Source organism: Struthio camelus, chromosome 18, assembly GCF_040807025.1.
Source record: "Struthio camelus isolate bStrCam1 chromosome 18, bStrCam1.hap1, whole genome shotgun sequence".
Classification (NCBI taxonomy): Eukaryota; Metazoa; Chordata; class Aves; order Struthioniformes; family Struthionidae; genus Struthio; species Struthio camelus.
This window is the reverse complement of record NC_090959.1, coordinates 1,397,989-1,415,651: the sequence shown is the minus strand read 5'-3', so window position 1 is coordinate 1,415,651 and position 17,663 is coordinate 1,397,989. Positions and strand designations below refer to the sequence as shown.

The window sequence follows — 17,663 nt, the reverse complement described above, 5'->3', positions numbered from 1 at the left end:
CAATTTGAACTGTAAGCATTAAACATCACTGGAAAATTATCCTTTAAGTTCAGAAGCCCCAACTATACAAAGGTGTTACTTTGTCACTATCTAGAAGAAATAACAGTACCATTCCAAGGAGCCTGCAGTCAAACAGACAAGATGAGAGGATAGGAACAAAAGAAAAGAACAAGACTAATTAGAATAGACTAGCTGTCTATAAACTCTTGGGCAAAGAATATCAACCTTTTTTCCCCAGCTTTGCAAACTAAAATCTGGTGCATACCTGGTCACTTCACAGTCACTTCAGGTACCACAAGAAACAAGATCAACACCTGTACAAACAGAATTCCTAGTCCTCATATAATTTTGTAGTTTAAGCTTAACCCTAGGAGACTTCTAATAAACTATCCATTGGCACCCACTAGTACACTTAAAAGCAAATAAGTGAATAGAACTGAATACTGAATAAGTATTCTAGTCTCTGATTCCAGAAGCAGTAATGTACTTTTCTTTTGATATTGGTCACCGGCTAAAATGAGATGATCTACTTTTTACAAGTTAAAGCTTCAAATCTAAAGAATCTAATTGTCTTCAGAATTAAAAAAAAGTAAGATAGAAATAGCCTGGTGCATGAGCAATTGATACCTGTGCAATTAACCCAAATTTCAATCCTGGACTGAGTTTTCAGTAATGTATTTCTTTATACTTCATGTATATTTAAAAAATATCATTGAGAACACAGAACAATAATGTAAACTAAAGTATCTCAGTAAGTATTTGCTAATAAAAACAAAGTAAGACTGCTGAAGTTTAACTGTATTAATTTAGAGAATCATCCCATTAGCAGTTATCTGAATGCAATTTCCTTAATTGATAAGCCTTAAGAATGGGAACGGATAAGCACTTCCAGAATTTAAAAGCTACATGGCTTCTCTACAAAGAATATCAACACATACTGAAGAGAAAAAGCAAGCATTTGCACAGTACTTTACCATTCTGTATTTAAGATTAATAAGATTTAGCAGAGAAGTTAGCCAATTTAAATTAGAATCAACTGGAAAAAGCTTGAGAGTACAGAAACATGAAAAAAGCAAAGCAAGATATGCCTTGCAAATTGATGTGAGTTAAAAGTGTACATTGTTAATTTTGGGAGCAGGGAGGGAACGGTTTATTGCATGGGGGAAAAAGCACTAGGGTATTTTCAACGCTTTTGTTCCATGAGCTTTCTGAATGAGGAATTTTTAAGTTTCTTGCAGTGTAAGCCGGACCGTGAGAAGTTTTTGTGTTTTTTTTTTGTTTTTTAAAAACTTCAAGTTAAAAAAAAAAAAAAGTAATGTATAAAAATCGCTACCTAACAGGGCTCTTGTCTTTTCTGAAGGGACTTTTGCTTCTGGAGCGTCGTCTGCTGTGAAGATAAAGATAACAAGATTATCAAAAATCTTCAGATATACTGATCTGATTTTAAACAAAGCCTATTAATGATGCAAAAAAAAGTAGAGAAAACTCAGAAACCTTAATTTGATGCTGTGAGGCAGACCAATCTTCCCTCTGATGGCACTGTTGAATTTTGGACCAGAACTGCGGCAAAAGCAAAAAAAAAAAAAAAAAAAACAGACGTTACTTGCCAGAGTACCTGGATTCAGGATCTCCTGTCTAAATTCACATTGCATTGAAGGTGCTCCCCCACCCTACACACTTGAGCTCTCTTCTATGAGCAGTACCTGTAGCATGCGTAAATTACATGCTATTCTCCAAACTATCAGGCATGGAATATTTTCCCTGCTCAGTTTCATCTGCACTGCAAAAATCCCAGAATACAGAGGACTTCAAGGAAGAACTGAATGGGCCAGATATGGCACACTTACGTGCAAAATATTTTAAACTTCAGTTACTGTTGTAATCTTTTCTCCTTCATATACTTGTCCACGTGCATATTCTGCTGATGACGCCAAAGCAGTGCCTTCACTCTCTGAAGTCAGCCTCAGAGCACCAAGCAACTCTCTGATGGCACAACTATTTGCTTCAGCACAAATTAAACAGCACCCTTAAACTGAAAGTTTCATGAGATTTAAGGTGCAAAGGGAACCCCAAGGAGCTCCCTGCAGATGCCTGCAAGGAAGTGTTCTGGAGACTTCACTCCTGGGGGAAGCAGCAATGCTTACAGTCAACTCAGAATGCACATTGAGAAGGAAGATGCTCTTTTAACATGACACCATAACGCATGGAAGTATCGGGCCAAGATCCAAAACTGTGCTGGCCAGGCTGAAATAAAGGGAAATACAACCCTGCAGGATACAGGTGGAGGGCCCTGGCCAGGGGAAGGGAAATCAGACCATTTAAACAATTTATTAACAGAAAATAAGGCACAATTTGCTACCCCCCCCCCCCCCCCAAAAAAAAACAGGCCCATATTAGGCAGTAGCATGTTTGAGCTGAGATCATTCTAGATCAGGAAATAACATTTTTTTAAATAACTGCTGGAAAAACACACTACAGAGACCTTAGGTGCTAAACTAGTGGCATCTGTCTCCAGAGCATTGGTGTTTTCTGCAGTGGTTAACAAAGCAATTACCAATGGCCTTTTTACGTATTTTTTTGCTTTAATGAGCAATAGCACGCACATAGAAAAGACCTACTTAAAGGCTTCATTTATATTCTTTTCAATCAGATCATTATTTAATAGCTTTATATGTTGTTGGTAGTTTTTGCAGCTCTTTGTATTTTGTGGTAGATCAGACTGTATCACTTCGTTCCAGAGACTGGCTTCTTCCAATCAGAGATTGGATTACCTTGTACCTTCACACCTGCTGATGCACAAGATAGTGCTGTCCATATCAATTTGGATGCTGCACAATAAACTACATAAAGTGACTCTAAACATCAGAATATCAATGCAGACCAAGTAACTAACAGTCGAGGATCACATGCATGGCTTTTTAGGGACTAGTGAAAGAAGGAAAGGAAAAAGTTGTCTTTTTTGTCTTAAGTCTAATGAAAAAAAAAAGAGAAGATGCACAGCAGTAGTTTTCAAATATTTATGGCTTCTGTAAAAAAAAAGAATCCCCCAAAAACTGCTTCCCTTTTTTACTCTAGATAAACAAGTAATAATAGATTTACATGACAGCATGGGAGGAACATTAACATTTTAAAACTCCAACAAATTACAGGCAGAGTAGACCCCTGGAATAGACTGAGCAGAGAGGCCTCCAAAGCTTCCTGGGGCAAGACAGGTGGTCTGAGCAATCTTTTGAAGTTCTTTTTGCACTATTCTGTGGCATGCATATCCTTTGGATTTTTCTGAGGAGACTCTCTTGTAAAGCTGTAGACTTCAGTGGAATTTTCTTTTTTCCTATTCCTCTTCTTTCTTCCTACTGCCTTTCTGAGAACTCTTTGCAGTTGTTGGCTGGTTCCTGCTACCATGTATGAAAGCACTGATTCACGAGCAATACTGGGGTTACTTTCTTCAGATAAGCCAGATGCACTAGCCTGCGCGCATAACCAAAGCATAGCTAATCTATTTTCTAAACTTATGTGATACCACATGGCCCAAGATGATGATAATCGGGTCAGAAGATAGCTGTTTATTAAAAAAAAAAAAAAAAAAAAAAAAAAAGGTCTTCACCACCTCAGTCATATCCCAAGAGTCTAACATGCCTCTCAGACAAGGCAAGCCTTGGCCAACAAAGTCTAGGAGAATCATGATGAATTTTCAGTCCTCATGTATGGAGTTGGTTTTCCTGGCAGCATTTGCCTAAATTTTTGGCTCCGGAAGAGCAACAGAACAGTCTAAACATCTTCTACTGTAAGGAGCAGCTGACTTTTGTCAGCCAGATGTCTAAGCAAGAATACTTGGTAAAGTTTTCTTCTTCAAGAGGCCTGATAAAATAACTGTAAAACACCTAAGAGTCAAAATATGTGAAAAAGAAGAACATGAAAGAAAAAGTGAACAGCGAGTAATACAAGAAAAGGAACTGCAATATTTAATTCCAATATCTTACGTTTACAGATGACCGATTCAAACTTCCTCAAGTTCTACACAGTGCACCATTCTCCTTTTCTTTCAGAATTATCTTCAGTGCACTTCCTTTCCCCAGTCTTGGGGAGAGACTTCTGCACGATCCCCGTGACAAAAAAGACCTCACAGTTTAAAGAAAATATCTTAAAAGGGGGCTTTATAAAACAACTGTGAAAGGTAAGGAGTAAAGGGGGGCAGGAGACCTCCCCCTCCCCCCCGACACATACACACAACACACAAAGCACTTTGATCTGGACGATGTAGTCACCTACAACACCACTACCTATAGTAACACCAATTCTGAACTGTCTGAACAGGCCCAAGGGTAAGACTCCAGACGCAAATTCTCCAGCTGGCAGGTGACATCTCTTAATCCTATCAAGCATTCTGCTTGTTACCTATGAAATACAGAAACGACAAAGCCGCCAACAGTGGCTGCTTCTCCATATGGAAGCACCGTTTTTGGTATATCCAAAGGTATCTGAGAAAAGGAGGCTGGTGAAGCAAAAGACTTCATCTCCAGAACGAAAGACTTGCTCCCCACAAGGGACGTCTGCTATACAGCTCTTCAGTACACACAGGCTCACCTTTGAGCTAGCTAGCTCTCTTCTTTCCCAGTAGGAGGTCCTTCTCTTTTTGTATCTCCTGGGCCAAAACTGCAATCTTGGAGTCATCTTCGCATTTTTATCACTTCAACAGTCCAATTTCAATCATTTCAAACACAAAACGCTTGGTAGGATTAGAGATGTCACCCACCAGCTAGATCTTCCACAACCTACAAATGAACTACAGCCAACAGCCAGTGCCAATGCCTCTGGGAGGAAGATAGTTAAGAACCCCATACCAGTCTTTCACTAAACTAACTAATGTTAACGCTAAAATTCTATTTGGCTAGCCAAATCCAGCAACTCAGCACCTGAAGTAGACAACACAACACTGCCAAACCAAAAAGCACAGCTTCTTACCCAACCCTAAGCGACACTAGAACATCTGACCTTTATTGTTATACTGTTAGCTGTCTCCAGCACTACAGAAACCTACAACTGTGGAAGAATATCAGAACAACAAAGACATCCCCAAGCAATCGCCTACCCTCCTGGCACAACACACCTTGATCCATTACATTAGGCATGGGTTGAGATAATTTCCAATATTTTCAACCTCTGCCTGAGCAAAATGTTTTGGAAGACCAGAATATGGTCTTATGGAAGACCAGCTCCCAGTTTCTCCAGGTGAGGAATCTACTGGCTCACCAAGGGATGAAGGGAACAAACAAGTGACCAGCACCAGCTACACCAGTGGCTTGGAGTCACTGCACTCTCCTAGTTAAGTAATCTGAGAGATGATGGATATCCTATCCTAGTGACAACATGACGTGGAGTACAGAGGACTGGCAGGCTCCACTTCTGGAAGGCTGAAGATTTTGATCAAGGGTCCTCTGTTTAATATGCGGTTTGGAGCCAGAAGGGCTGCACTGGCACATCCTACATCGTTCCTGTAATGTTACTGGAGCCAAAGAACTGTGGAAAATAAACCAACTGTCCAAAGCTGCAAACGTCTTCAGAGCTAAAGCCCAGAGCAGTTCTAAAGGTTGCACGAGGTCCGATACTGGAGACAAAGCAAGACAGAGATTATACGCTCTATGGTCTCCAAGTACACACAACTGAGGAAAGCAGAGCAAATGCCAAATCCGTTTGTTCCAAAATCTTCTCCTACCTCAGTAAAATGAGGAGCATCACATAGAACAATTGCTGCAGGTCAGAAAAAGCTGGACTGAGGATTCTGAGCCACAGGACGCCTGGCGTTGTACAGTTTCAGTATGAGAAAAACCAACTTCTAGGTGACTTAGTGCAAAATGAGACCCTGCGGGCTCAGGCATTTTGTATCCATTGCAAGAGCACCAGAAGGAACGTGCTCCCTGGATCCGGACCCAACCACCTAGGGAAACATCCACTTTGCTGAAGCTGCATATGCCTGCAGAACATCAGAAGTGAAACAGCATCTTCTCAATCACCTTAAGAGATCTCTTAGGTGTGGATGACAATATGTGCCGTGAATCAAAAAAAACATCCTTTTCAAGTGCCCACTTCTGACATGATCTTGCATTCTGAAATTCGACAACAGCCGAGATGAGACCCAGGCAAAAGACGACACAAGCAGCAGCCTCAGGTAACCAGTGAAAGCCATGTAATGCAGCCAGTTCTGTTTTTCTGCTTCTTTGAAAGCAAAAGGAGATGAGGGAAGGGCAAAATAAAAATCCTCCAGGAGAATCCTAGCACAAATATCACCAACGAAAAAATAGACTTTGAGAAGTGCTTTACAACTGTAAGGAACAACCTGCAGCAGAAGTTCTATCTCAAGCCAAAAAATAGAGGAACTGAAGAGCTGGGGTGCACCATCTTCTACGGCCTCTAAACAATCCCAAGAAAAAGCAGGGCAAATATGTAACAGGTGGGTGTTATTAAGAAAAAGCATTCTGAGTGCATAAAACCCCTGCAGCACTATAGCAAACATGCATATGAGCAGCAGGCCAGTAAAAACACATCTGACTAGGAAGAAAAACACCAACCTCATTAGTTATTTTTCTTGTGTTAAATTGGAAAACGTAATCAAGGCACTGCTGCATAGCAGTACAAGTTCACAATTTAAATAGTAAGTATAACTCGGACACAACAGAAACCCTCTATTTTTCCATGCGCTTAGATAACAAGCAAAAGGTGAGTTATGAGCCTGCGACCCAAATCACAGACTACTCTTTTTTTTTTTTCCCCCCAACAGTTAAACCTTCATGTTCATCTGCTGAAGGTAATTACGATATTTAGAATACCTGCTCAACATTTTAATTCTACAACAAACTTCTGATTTCATGTTTATCTTCCAGTCAGTTGGACGCTTTGCTCTCACTTATTTTTCCTTCTTATCTGAAGTCAGAAACAAAAGCAGCAAGAGACATGCATCTTACTTCCTAATTCTCACTCCACATTTATTGACGCTCTCTTCAACCTTAACCCCCGACCTCCTTTTTGAGGTGACGAAAGTGACCAATTTAGAAAGCACATAGTTAAAGTTTAAGCTTTCACATCATACACGGAAATGGTCCAAATGCAACTCTACATAAATAACCTACTAGGGACTTCTATAGCGGCCTCTGAATCTGCGATCTCTACTTCTAGAACGACTGCGTCTGCGTTCTTTGCTTCTGCTCCGTTTCCTTTCCCGGCTTCTGCTCTTCTTCCTTTCACGATCTCGACTCCGTTTGCGTTCCTTGCTTCTGCTCCTCTTCCTATCATGACTTCGACTTCTGCTCTTGCTCTTTTTTCTCCTGAGAAGCAAAAATATAACTTTGATTACACTTGTTGTTCAGTGTTATCAATCCCGTTATTTATTAGCTTTCCCTAGTTCCTCTAACCCAAGGTCACTGACCTTAGTATTGAAATGTTGGCATTTGTATAACTGTTAGTATATAACCACCGGTATTTTTATAACTCTTTTCTGTTAAAAGAGATGGTTGAGCAATTCAGAAATCTCTTAAAATTTATCATGAGAAAGATAAAGCGCTCCGAAGTGCTGAATGTTTTTTTTTTTTTGGTAACCATTAAACCATGCTTCCAGGAGCAGTAAACGTTTCCTGCATTACAACTAGCACATACTAATTGCAGTATTTCAAGTGTCTTTCAAATGTATTGTAAATAGGCAACGAAGATGCCAATATTAACTTTACATTTTTATAGTGAAGTAAAACAAAATAGAGAAAAAAAGAAAGGAAGGATGAGGGACAACGAGGGAAAGGAAGTTTATTTTCTCCAGATATTCCCTGACATGAGTTTTAACATACTCAGCTTAAGAGTTTTACTTCCACTTCACATGTCCATTTACTACTCTCACTCATAAGTCACCTGCTTTTCCACATTTCTGGGCCACACAGATTTGGAGCAAACAGCAGTCTTTCATAACTTTAACTATTTACTTAGGAAATTTAAATATGTAAAATCTGTAAGTCGATTCTGCCTCATATTTGACAACCAGTGAGTTACTGTCCCATTCTTGCAGAGTAACTTTTGAGTTACCCGAAGATTAGTTCAATTTCTGTCTTAGAATATAAGAAATGTACTGTCTCCTAATTTTTTAATAAATTTTGTCTGCATGTGTGCGTGTGAGTGCACATACACACACTACTTTAAACAGAGGCTGAAGCAACTACTAAGACAGAGCTTACCTCAAGCTAAATTTTAGAAATATCCTCTTGCTACATTCTTGACATTTGAAATATCCTTTGCTAGTAAGTTTCTTCTCCGCCCCCCTCCCCCATCCCCTTTAGGCTTTCTGCTTACATACACTTAAAATTAGAAATCTTTACAAGTTTATTTTCTTCAGAAGAAAGTTCATCCCAGCTATTTTCTATGACCATCTAAAATAAGGTTTATACTTAGTTTCAATTACTATAGTAAAAAAATCTCTCAGCTACCACATATAACTGAGCCCAATCATCACCAGCAGCATTTGTTCTCCAGTCTCCACCTAAGAAGCCTCATGACAACTATTCTAGTACTCATCTCTCAAGAGAAACATTTCAAAACCAAATCATGACCAAATCACAAAAATTAGAGATACCAAACTGGCCAGTAAAAGAACAGCTGAATATTCCATTTTGACTTGATTACTGTTAATCTACAATTAGATTTCTCTAATATTTTAGTGCAGACAGAGGAACTGCTGCATCAAAACCATCTTCAAAAAGCTTCACATACAACAAGAGGACACCATCTAGATATCCAGAATGATCTGCATCAAAATTGCTTAACTACACTTTCTACTGTAAGGTAATTAGTGACAGAGTGCAAGGCAAACATCGTCTCTCACAGGACATCCGTTACCAAGTTCTTGCTCAAGTTAAAACGCTCAGTCCTCCACTCTTAAATACCATAACAGCTCCAAAAAAAAAAAAAAAAAAAAAAAGTAGTTCATTCTGTAGCTTAACGTCCTGGTCAGTACCAGTAAGCAATAGTTACAGCTACACATCAACGTTATCAGATATCCAGCTATCAGCTGCACCTTCTTTGTAGGCAAAAAGACGCCTACCAGTCATTATCCACAAAGATATTTGTGTTTCATTTAAATTGGTCTTCCAATCATGATTGGAACAGTACAGGAGAGACATGGCACTACTGGAGAGAGTCCAGCAGAGGGCTACAAAGATGATGAGGGGACTGGAGCACCTCTCCTAGGAGGAAAGGCTGAGAGAGCTGGGCCTGTTGAGCCTGGAGAAGAGAAGACTGAGAGGCAATCTCATCACTGTGTACAAGTATCTGAAGGGAGGGTGTCAAGAGGATGGGGCCAGTCTCTTCTCCGTGGTGCCCAGCAACAGGACAAGAGGCAACGGGCACAAACTGAACCACAGGAAGTTCCATCTGAACAGGAGGAAAAACTTCTTCACTGTGAGGGTGACAGAGCATTGGAACAGGTTGCCCAGAGAGGTAGTGGAGTCTCCTTCCGTGGAGATATTCAAAACCCGTCCGGATGTGATCCTGGGCAATATGCTCTAGAGGTCCCTGCTTGAGCAGGGAGGTTGGACTAGGTGATCTCCAGAGGTCCCTTCCAACCTAAACCATTCTGTGATTAAACTGAACAGAACTGTAAGGCATCCAGTAAAACTGTACAGATTCTTTATCCCTTTAATCCCTTCTAATTTCCCCAAGACAGAAATTTAGCATTATTGACATTTATTACTAAAAGTTACAAGTTGAACTTAATATTTTTAGTTGATGTTTACTATGAATTATCAATTTTCTGAAAGTTTAAATCTTACTCCAGCATTCTCCAACTGAAGTAGATCAAAGAGTATCTTCTTGATGCTGCCGCTACAAACATTTAACTAATGAGAAAAAGCAAAAGTCTTGCAAAGCCTGTATGTACCTTAATCTGCAGCAGAGTGTATTCTGTCAGTAGCCACGTACAAAACGGTGTAGTTCTTTAAAGATTTCTATGAGCAACAGCCATATCAAATCAAAATTCTGGGACACAAAGCTACATGTTTCACTCAGTATGGGAATAACTAACTTTTTAGCAGTTACTGACTCCAAAACTGAAATGAGGAGACACCACAGGAGCAACTTCTCAGAACATATACACAGGGGTACTATCAGGAAAGCAGAAAAGAAAACGACTCCACACACAACTAGTAACATCGCTAAACAAAGAGGAACAGAACACCTTGATTTTCTTCTATTTTACAATAACGTATCCTTTTTCCGAATTTCATTTACTTTCCAAATTAAAAAAAAAAACTCAGAAAAAATAAACTCCAACCCGAAATTGGGATTGTGAGCAGAAAGATAACTACGTGAAAAATCATTCTCCTACTTAACAGAAGCAATCTCCTCGGTCTTAGGCTATAGCAATTCAGAAAACAAGCCAGAAAGCATTCTAATACTCTAAGCATTCTACCATGAACCAAGCTCAGAACCATTTCTGAAAGTTAAGAAAACATTAACTTCTCTTTCATATCACAGTTTGTATTTGTGACTAGCTATTCAAACAGATGTATGATTTTTACATGTCAAGTATATTTTTTGAATTGATAAAAACTCAGAACTTAAACGCTAGGAGATGCTATTTTGGGGGCGGGGGGGAGGGGGCGGGGGGGAGCCCGGATTTATTGCGCTAGGGAAGCGATCACAGTCGTTCAGAATGCAAATCTAACTTATAATCAAGTTTAGATTTTTAAATTCCAGCTGAAGTCTGATGCCTGGATTAAATTTCTCATTTCCCATATATTTATACAACTAGAAAGAAATGATCTTAGGATTCCATTGGCTTTTCACCTATGTGATTTCTTCTGACGACAACATACATGCTGTCTTCTGAACTTAACAGTACGTTGTGAGGACACGCTGCTTGCTGTTTACTTGACTACCAAATTCAGAATTTCTTCCTACATCAGTTGTCCCTTCACCAACAAATGATACTTACAAGATAAGGAAGTTATTTTACAGAATTAAAACTTCCCATTCCTTTGGGGTATTTTAAGACTTTGTTTCATAAAAGGAAGGTTTATTTAAACTTCTGATTCAATTCCTGCCTGTTTGGGTTATCAGCAGGTATTCAGACCCTGAAATTAACTTAGTGACCACAGAAGAACAGCACGCTTCAACAAGGCCTCATGAAGGTGGTGTGCTTATAATCCAATTATTTTAAAAGGTTTTACAATAATTCTATATATTTTGGCTTACCAACAGAGAAAACTTATATAAAGCAGAAGCTGTTATGCAGAGTAGCGTATAAAGGACTAAAATACTGAATTCAATTGAGAATGAGCCAGATAATAGATAAGAGATAGCCTAACTTCTTGCATCTGTCTTTGAAATTCAATGCACCAATTAGTGCAGAAACAGTCACAAGGCTTTTTTTTTTTTTTTAAAGGAGGCAGGAGGTTCCAACAACATAAACCTTTTCAACGGTATCAATGGTATCTTTAAATTCTTTAAACAGTTCTGGATTAAATAAAAATTGCAAACCAAATAAGTCTTCTAATGTTAAATCCATTGCATGGTTTAAAAAAAGAAAAAAAAAAAAGATGAATCATGGTGGACCTACCAAGTTTGTATTTTTATCTGATGCTAAGAAATTAAATGTTTCCACAACTCTGATGACATCAGTGACAATGGGGTAACTATGCTTGTAAACAAGAGAAGATTTCAGAACTCCTGCAACTGTAAAGTTCAAGTTTTTCCATTTTATTTCCTTGGATACTTTTGACATGCACTAGATAGTTTAAAAACAGCACTTCCCCCACCCTGTGTAAGATATAAAGAAAATACTTACTTCTTGCTGCGTTCTTCATGGCCATTGGCACTGCTCAATTTGTTCTCATCCTAAGCAGGGTTGATAGAAGAACATCGTGAGGACGAAGCGGAAACATTTCAAGTGGTCAAAGGGTAATGGGAATAGGAATAAGAAAATACAAAACAAAAATTTTAATACTAAATTACTTGTTTACAGTTTAATGTGGAAAGCTTTAGAAAAAATTTAGGTAGGCATGTTTAACCACTTTGCTGCTTAAATTTAAGTCAAACAATTATAAAATACAATAATTACATCATTTAAAAGTGTATATTAACTGTAGATACTTCCTTACATGGTTTAGAGAGTAAGTTATCCTGTAGAATTCAGCACTCAAGTGGTTAAATGTTATTTCTATAAAATGTAAGAGGAAGTTTCAGGTTTGTGTGCCCCTCTGATCAGTACCAAGGCTATATTTCTGCCTAAGCCCCAGTGGCTATGCTAGCAGCCAGCCACTATCCATTTCCTGTGACCGATGCCATTCCCGAGATCTTCGCTCATTTTCGTTGGAGAGTTGTAAGAGCTTGATGCCACCTCTGTCACACATCTCGCCCTGAAGCAAACAGGGATTCACACTGCTTTAGTAACGTCGACTCCCAAGAAAGTCATCAATAATCCACCAGTCCAGCCTAAACATTCCCTATTTCCATACCTGTTTACATGGAAAATATCCATGTTAAACCAGGATACAAGAATTTTAACATAACAATTTACATCTTTCTCTTCAAGTTTTTATATAACTGCTAAATATTACATAAAACTAAATACACACTTGTATAACTTACAAATGCTCATCCAAAATTCATGACACGGTTGCAATAAACACTGCAGCACAGACTAACAATAGCTGCCATATAATTTATATACTTGCTTTACAATTTAATCACATCCGTTACATAAAAAGTACAACTCCTAAATGACTTAAGCTTTATATACATTTCTTGAGAAACCAGTGCTAATGCATGCATAACGTTAACACTTCACCACCATGTGGTGAAAAACAAAAAAGACAGTATTCATTTGCTGCTGGTTTAGGTAAAAAGACTTACACCACTACACTAATCAATCAAAATTTTGAATCAAAATTGGCATTTCCTAATTGAACAACTAGGACAGAAGAACAGAAGAGGTTTTTTTTAGAACGATACCGCAGACTGTGATACTGTCTTTTACTTGCTATGAGCGTTCTATTCAGGGATCCAAGAATTTAGGTAAATTTGTTCACTCAGCAATTGATTTCCACCTGCTCCGTTAAAAGATTAACCATCACCAGTCTTCTGCGTTAAAAGCAAGTCTCGCTCCTCTTGCGCAGAGCAGACTGTTCAAATATTTACTTGCCGTGGGACTGGTGAAAAGGTTATTCTTGGAACCCTGCTATTTTCCCAAACCACTGCATTCACCTTGTTGCTATACCAAACTGGACCTGGCAATTTTAGGAGAGGCTTTTGTTTCTTTCTTGTTTTTTTCTTTTTTGCTTGCTTTTGTTTTGGGGGTTTTCTTTTCTTTTGTGTTTTTTTTTTTTTTTTTTTTTTACCTAAGGGACCACGGTACAGCGATACGTCACTCAATTACTACCTTATGATTGACAGTTCACACTGGAATCAAAGGTGAATTCATGGGAGTAGAGGTGAGATATCGTTAGGCAAGTCTACAAAGAGAGATAGATGGGCATTTATTCATCACGCTGAAGTGAAACTACTGCACAATATAATTACATTCACAGCATATATTTACTTGCAAGTTACATGTAATGCATCTCCAAAAGATAAATCATGAGGGCTCCAGGGATGTTAGTTTACAGTTCAGCAGTAGTTTCATGAATAATGCTAAATTAAGGTAAACAGGACCTCACTGGCGCGTTTTTCTCACCTTCTTATAAGGAGCTTCAAGCATTGCTTCAATATCAATATCATCGGCCATTTTTCAGGACACCTGAAAGAAAAAACAAAATCCACCTGAGAGGGAAAAAGTCTTTGCACTTTATGTCCCAAAAGCTTTTGCTTAAGATGCCATCACTACTACATTGGCTCAAATTCACAGAGCACTGTCTTGTAAGAAGTTTCCAACAAGAACTGGAAAGAAGCTTGCCCAGCGAGACGATAAAGAACGTTATACAAGGCACTAGCCACTTTTATAGCAGCGAACAACAAAATGCAATTGAACAATTAGCAAGTGGAAACTTTAGAGGTACGCCACTTGTTTCTTTCGAAACAAAGATCACAGACAATTTATGATGCAGAAACGCAGGTCTGCTGGCCATTCTAAAAACTACTACAGCTTGACCAAAGGACTATCCAAGAGAGACATCTAAACAACTGATAACATACATTCAGGCAAACCTGTCCACAGCTTCCTGGCATTCGCTACCATCAAATTTGTTAATCAAAAGATTTAAAGAGGATACTACGGTCATCTAGAAATCTGACTTTCTGCATAGCGCAGACCACAGGAGAAGCAGTCATGATTCAAGCATTAAGAGCAGCTACAGTACACACAAGATCCATCCAGTCTTGAATTTCAAGTTTCAGGAAACAACAACTCATCAACTACATCCTGTAATACTACTAACAACCCTTTTCCCTCTCTAAATAATGCCTTTTTTATATATAGATTTAGGGTTTTTTTTTTTCAGCCTCAATCTAAATGTCATTTCGCTTATTATACTCTGGATCCCTGTGGCATTTGATATCCTCTGCCTACACAGGTCCACTTTTAAGAATCTGTCAACAGCCTCAGGAGTGAAGTATAGAGACGCAACTTCCTTGAATCTCTTACTAAAACAGTTTATTTCCTTCTCCTTTCTGAAGCTGAAAAAAGATCAAGCCTCTAGATTAAAGTCAAACAGCCCAAAAAACAAAGATAAACCTGTATGATTAAAAAAAAATTTTTGAAAGCAAACAAGCAACCTTGCCCTTCTCTTACAGGCACTGCTGCAGGAATTGTGGTGTTTCAGTATAATGAAATCTAACTCTTCCAGACTCTTTGAACCGTTCACCCCAACCTCAGAACTGAGCATGTTATACCAGAGGTGGATCACACGTAAGAATCAAGTCACTTCCCCTCCTGCACGTGATCTTCCCCCACTTGTACATTCAAGAATAAAGCACAATCCTTTAGCAACATCAGAGCACTGGAAGTTCATACTCGACTGCTTTACTAACAAGGCACATTAACTTTATTTTCAAGTTATTACTTTTTGAGCTATAGTGCTAAAGATAGTCATATTTGTGAGTGATAGTTTATACATAACAGCTTTCAATTTTATATTTTACCACAGTATTTACATTCAGCTTCTCAACTTATGTACGTATCACACATTAAATTCACTGCAACTCTCCCAGGATTTGCTATAAACAAGTGCACGAGTATTGGTAACGACATCTAACAGCGTCAGGCCAAACCCAGGATTCTACAAGAAGAATTCCCACTGGTGACAACACCCATCCGCAGTTACATTCTCATAGGCGTTAATTTAGCTAACATATACAACTAGACCTGGGATGGGATTCTTCATGCTGAAGAAGAGCAGCCAAAAGAGGAGGGCAAGGGGAGACAGGATAAAGAATGACCAAATCATGAGTGGCACGGCAAAGTAAACAGGGAGGGACTAACATTGTGTCCTCCAAAACAAGAATAAGAGTGAAATAAACTATCATATGGTGGGTTCAAAATAAAGGTCCTTGTTCACACAACATTAAGCCATGGAATCCACTGCCACCGAGTGCTGCGGGTGCTAATAAAAAGAATAAAATAGAATAAAAATCTTGCAGTGTTCAAAAAGAAAAGAATCCTAAAAAAAAATTTAGAGAATAATTTCTTCACTAAATCCAAAAACATCCCTTTGTAACCCTGAATCACAACTACCTGAAGACTAGAAGAGTACTGCGAGACAAACATCACTGCAGAGTTAATCTGTGCTTGTATTCTTTCTTGGGCATTTACTGTTGAACACTGTCACTGACAAGATACTGAGTTATACGGACCTTTGGTCTCACCCTGTGCAATTTGTACACTTTGTACTCTGTACAAAATACTTATTTGGGTAATACTATGTTTTCATCAGAACATCTGTTTACCACTTTATGTAACACAGGCCCGCTACAACTCTGTAACTCTACGCAAGAGTGATGCTGCATATAGTTATTTTTCATAAAAATCACAAACAGCACTTATTAATTTTAAGTGAGTAGAACATCATGACAAAATACCAAATCTTTCATTGAACGCTGAAAAACCTCAAATTAACTCCTATAAAAACCTTTTCAGCTTGCCCAAAAAAAGCTTTATATGCCTGACAGTTCTGAAAATTAAACCAAACAAACAAATTCACTTGAAAATGCATCAACAGAAAAACAGAAAGATGTGAAATTTACTGTTACTGATCTACGCAGTATTTTGAAGTGCAATTCCATCCCTTTTTGCTGTGTTATGATACATAAAAGGAGTCCCAAAAGGTCCCCTTCTTGAAATTATCTGCTTTAAAAATTCCAAGAAAAGACAACTCCACTGTTGACACATTTCCAGGAGCCTACTCGCTAAACAAGAACTCCAACACCTGGGGAGAGAGGCTGAACTTTCAGTACTACAGGTATCTTTGCCCAACAGAACGCTCCGCCTCCCGAATTTCTCAATACACTTCTTACACGACTACAGCCTAACAAAGACAAATTAGGGTTCTCAAATAGAGCGACACGTTAGGAGAAAGTCGAAGCAGCAAAATGTTTTCCTAAGCTCCCGTGGGGGTGCTGCCACCCCGTCCTTCCAGAGCCCCGAAACTGCTCCTGCTACCGCACATTACCTGACACCGCCGAGGTGCCGCCACTCCCAGCGCGCCCGGCCAAAGCTTCCGCAAGCGCCATCTACCCCGGCCGTTCCCGAGCACCACGGCCGGCCGCCCGCGGAGCGCCGCTGCCTCACGATTCCCCTCCCTGTCTCCCAAACGTAAACAGCGCCGGAGCCGCTTCCCATAGCGCCGCCACACACAGCCCCGGGCCCCTCCTGCCAGCTCCGGCCGCGACAGCAGCGGCAGAGCTGGAGCCCCGAGTCGACCAGGGCTGGTCACTCCGCACAGCGCCATCGTGGGGGGAGTCAGGGAGGGACAAGCGCCGCGGCAGGGACAGCCGGATCCGCCCGCTACGTGGCCATAGGAACATAAACCCCGCAAAGCCAGGCCGCGGGCTCGGGGCGACGGCAGGCCGGGCGCCGCCCGGCGCTCCAGCCCCGGAAAGGGGCAGGGCGGCCCCCAGCCGGGAGGCCAAGGGCGGCCCCCGAGAGCGGCGAACGCGGCAGGCCTGCCGAGAGAAGCAGCCCAGAGGGCGGGAGGGGCCCAGGCCTCTCGGGCCGCCCGCAGGCCCGGGCCCCAGCGCTCCGCGGGCCACACCGCTGCTCGCCCCGCGTCAGGATGCAGCCCCCAGCCCGGCAGTTACCTGCGCCGCGGGCGGTTGATGTCCTCGCTGAGGTGTCCGAGGTCCAGCAGTGACGGCCGCGGCTCCCGGTTCCGGCGCTGGCTGCGTTGACGGTGGGGGATGGGCCCGAGGGCTCAGGAACCCTCTCAAGGCGCTTAAAAAGCAGAGGGAGGGCGCCGCTCAGCCAGCCCCGAGGCGGCAGGCGGCGAGAAACAGCGCGACCGTGGCGGGCGGCCCCCGGCCTCGGGCTCAGACCCAGCTCTGGCACCAGCGACTGCTCCCTGAAATGGCGCCCGCCGCGTCTCGTTGCTCGCAGGCTCCGCGCACTCGCACGGGGTCGCCCAGAGCCCTTCGCAGGGGCTCTCGCGAGACACAGGCGAAACAAGGCCGAGCGCATCTTCGCCTTACGCCTCTCGCGAGAC

The 17,663-nt window shown here is 40.8% G+C and overlaps 1 protein-coding gene across 8 annotated transcripts in view; it reads right to left on the bottom strand.

The window, feature by feature from the left end:
- RBM39 (RNA binding motif protein 39) overlaps positions 1 to 17,663 on the bottom strand; it is a 34,084-nt gene extending 16,421 nt beyond the window's left edge. For 5 of the 8 annotated variants that reach the window (XR_011135315.1, XR_011135317.1, XR_011135316.1 and 2 more), the window contains exons 1-6: positions 17,263 to 17,584; positions 13,706 to 13,768; positions 11,819 to 11,868; positions 7,125 to 7,319; positions 1,495 to 1,560; positions 1,334 to 1,387 (exon numbers count right to left, since the gene is read on the bottom strand). Coding sequence is in view for 3 of the 8 variants with exons in the window: in XM_068912487.1 (XP_068768588.1) it covers positions 1,334 to 1,387; positions 1,495 to 1,560; positions 7,125 to 7,319; positions 11,819 to 11,868; positions 13,706 to 13,756 (416 nt within the window). In the remaining 5 variants the exon portion in view is untranslated. Of the gene's footprint in view, positions 1 to 1,333; positions 1,388 to 1,494; positions 1,561 to 7,124; positions 7,320 to 11,818; positions 11,869 to 13,705; positions 13,769 to 17,262 lie in introns of all 8 variants that reach the window. The other 3 variants (XR_011135319.1, XM_068912484.1, XM_068912485.1) reach the window with 3 other exon arrangements.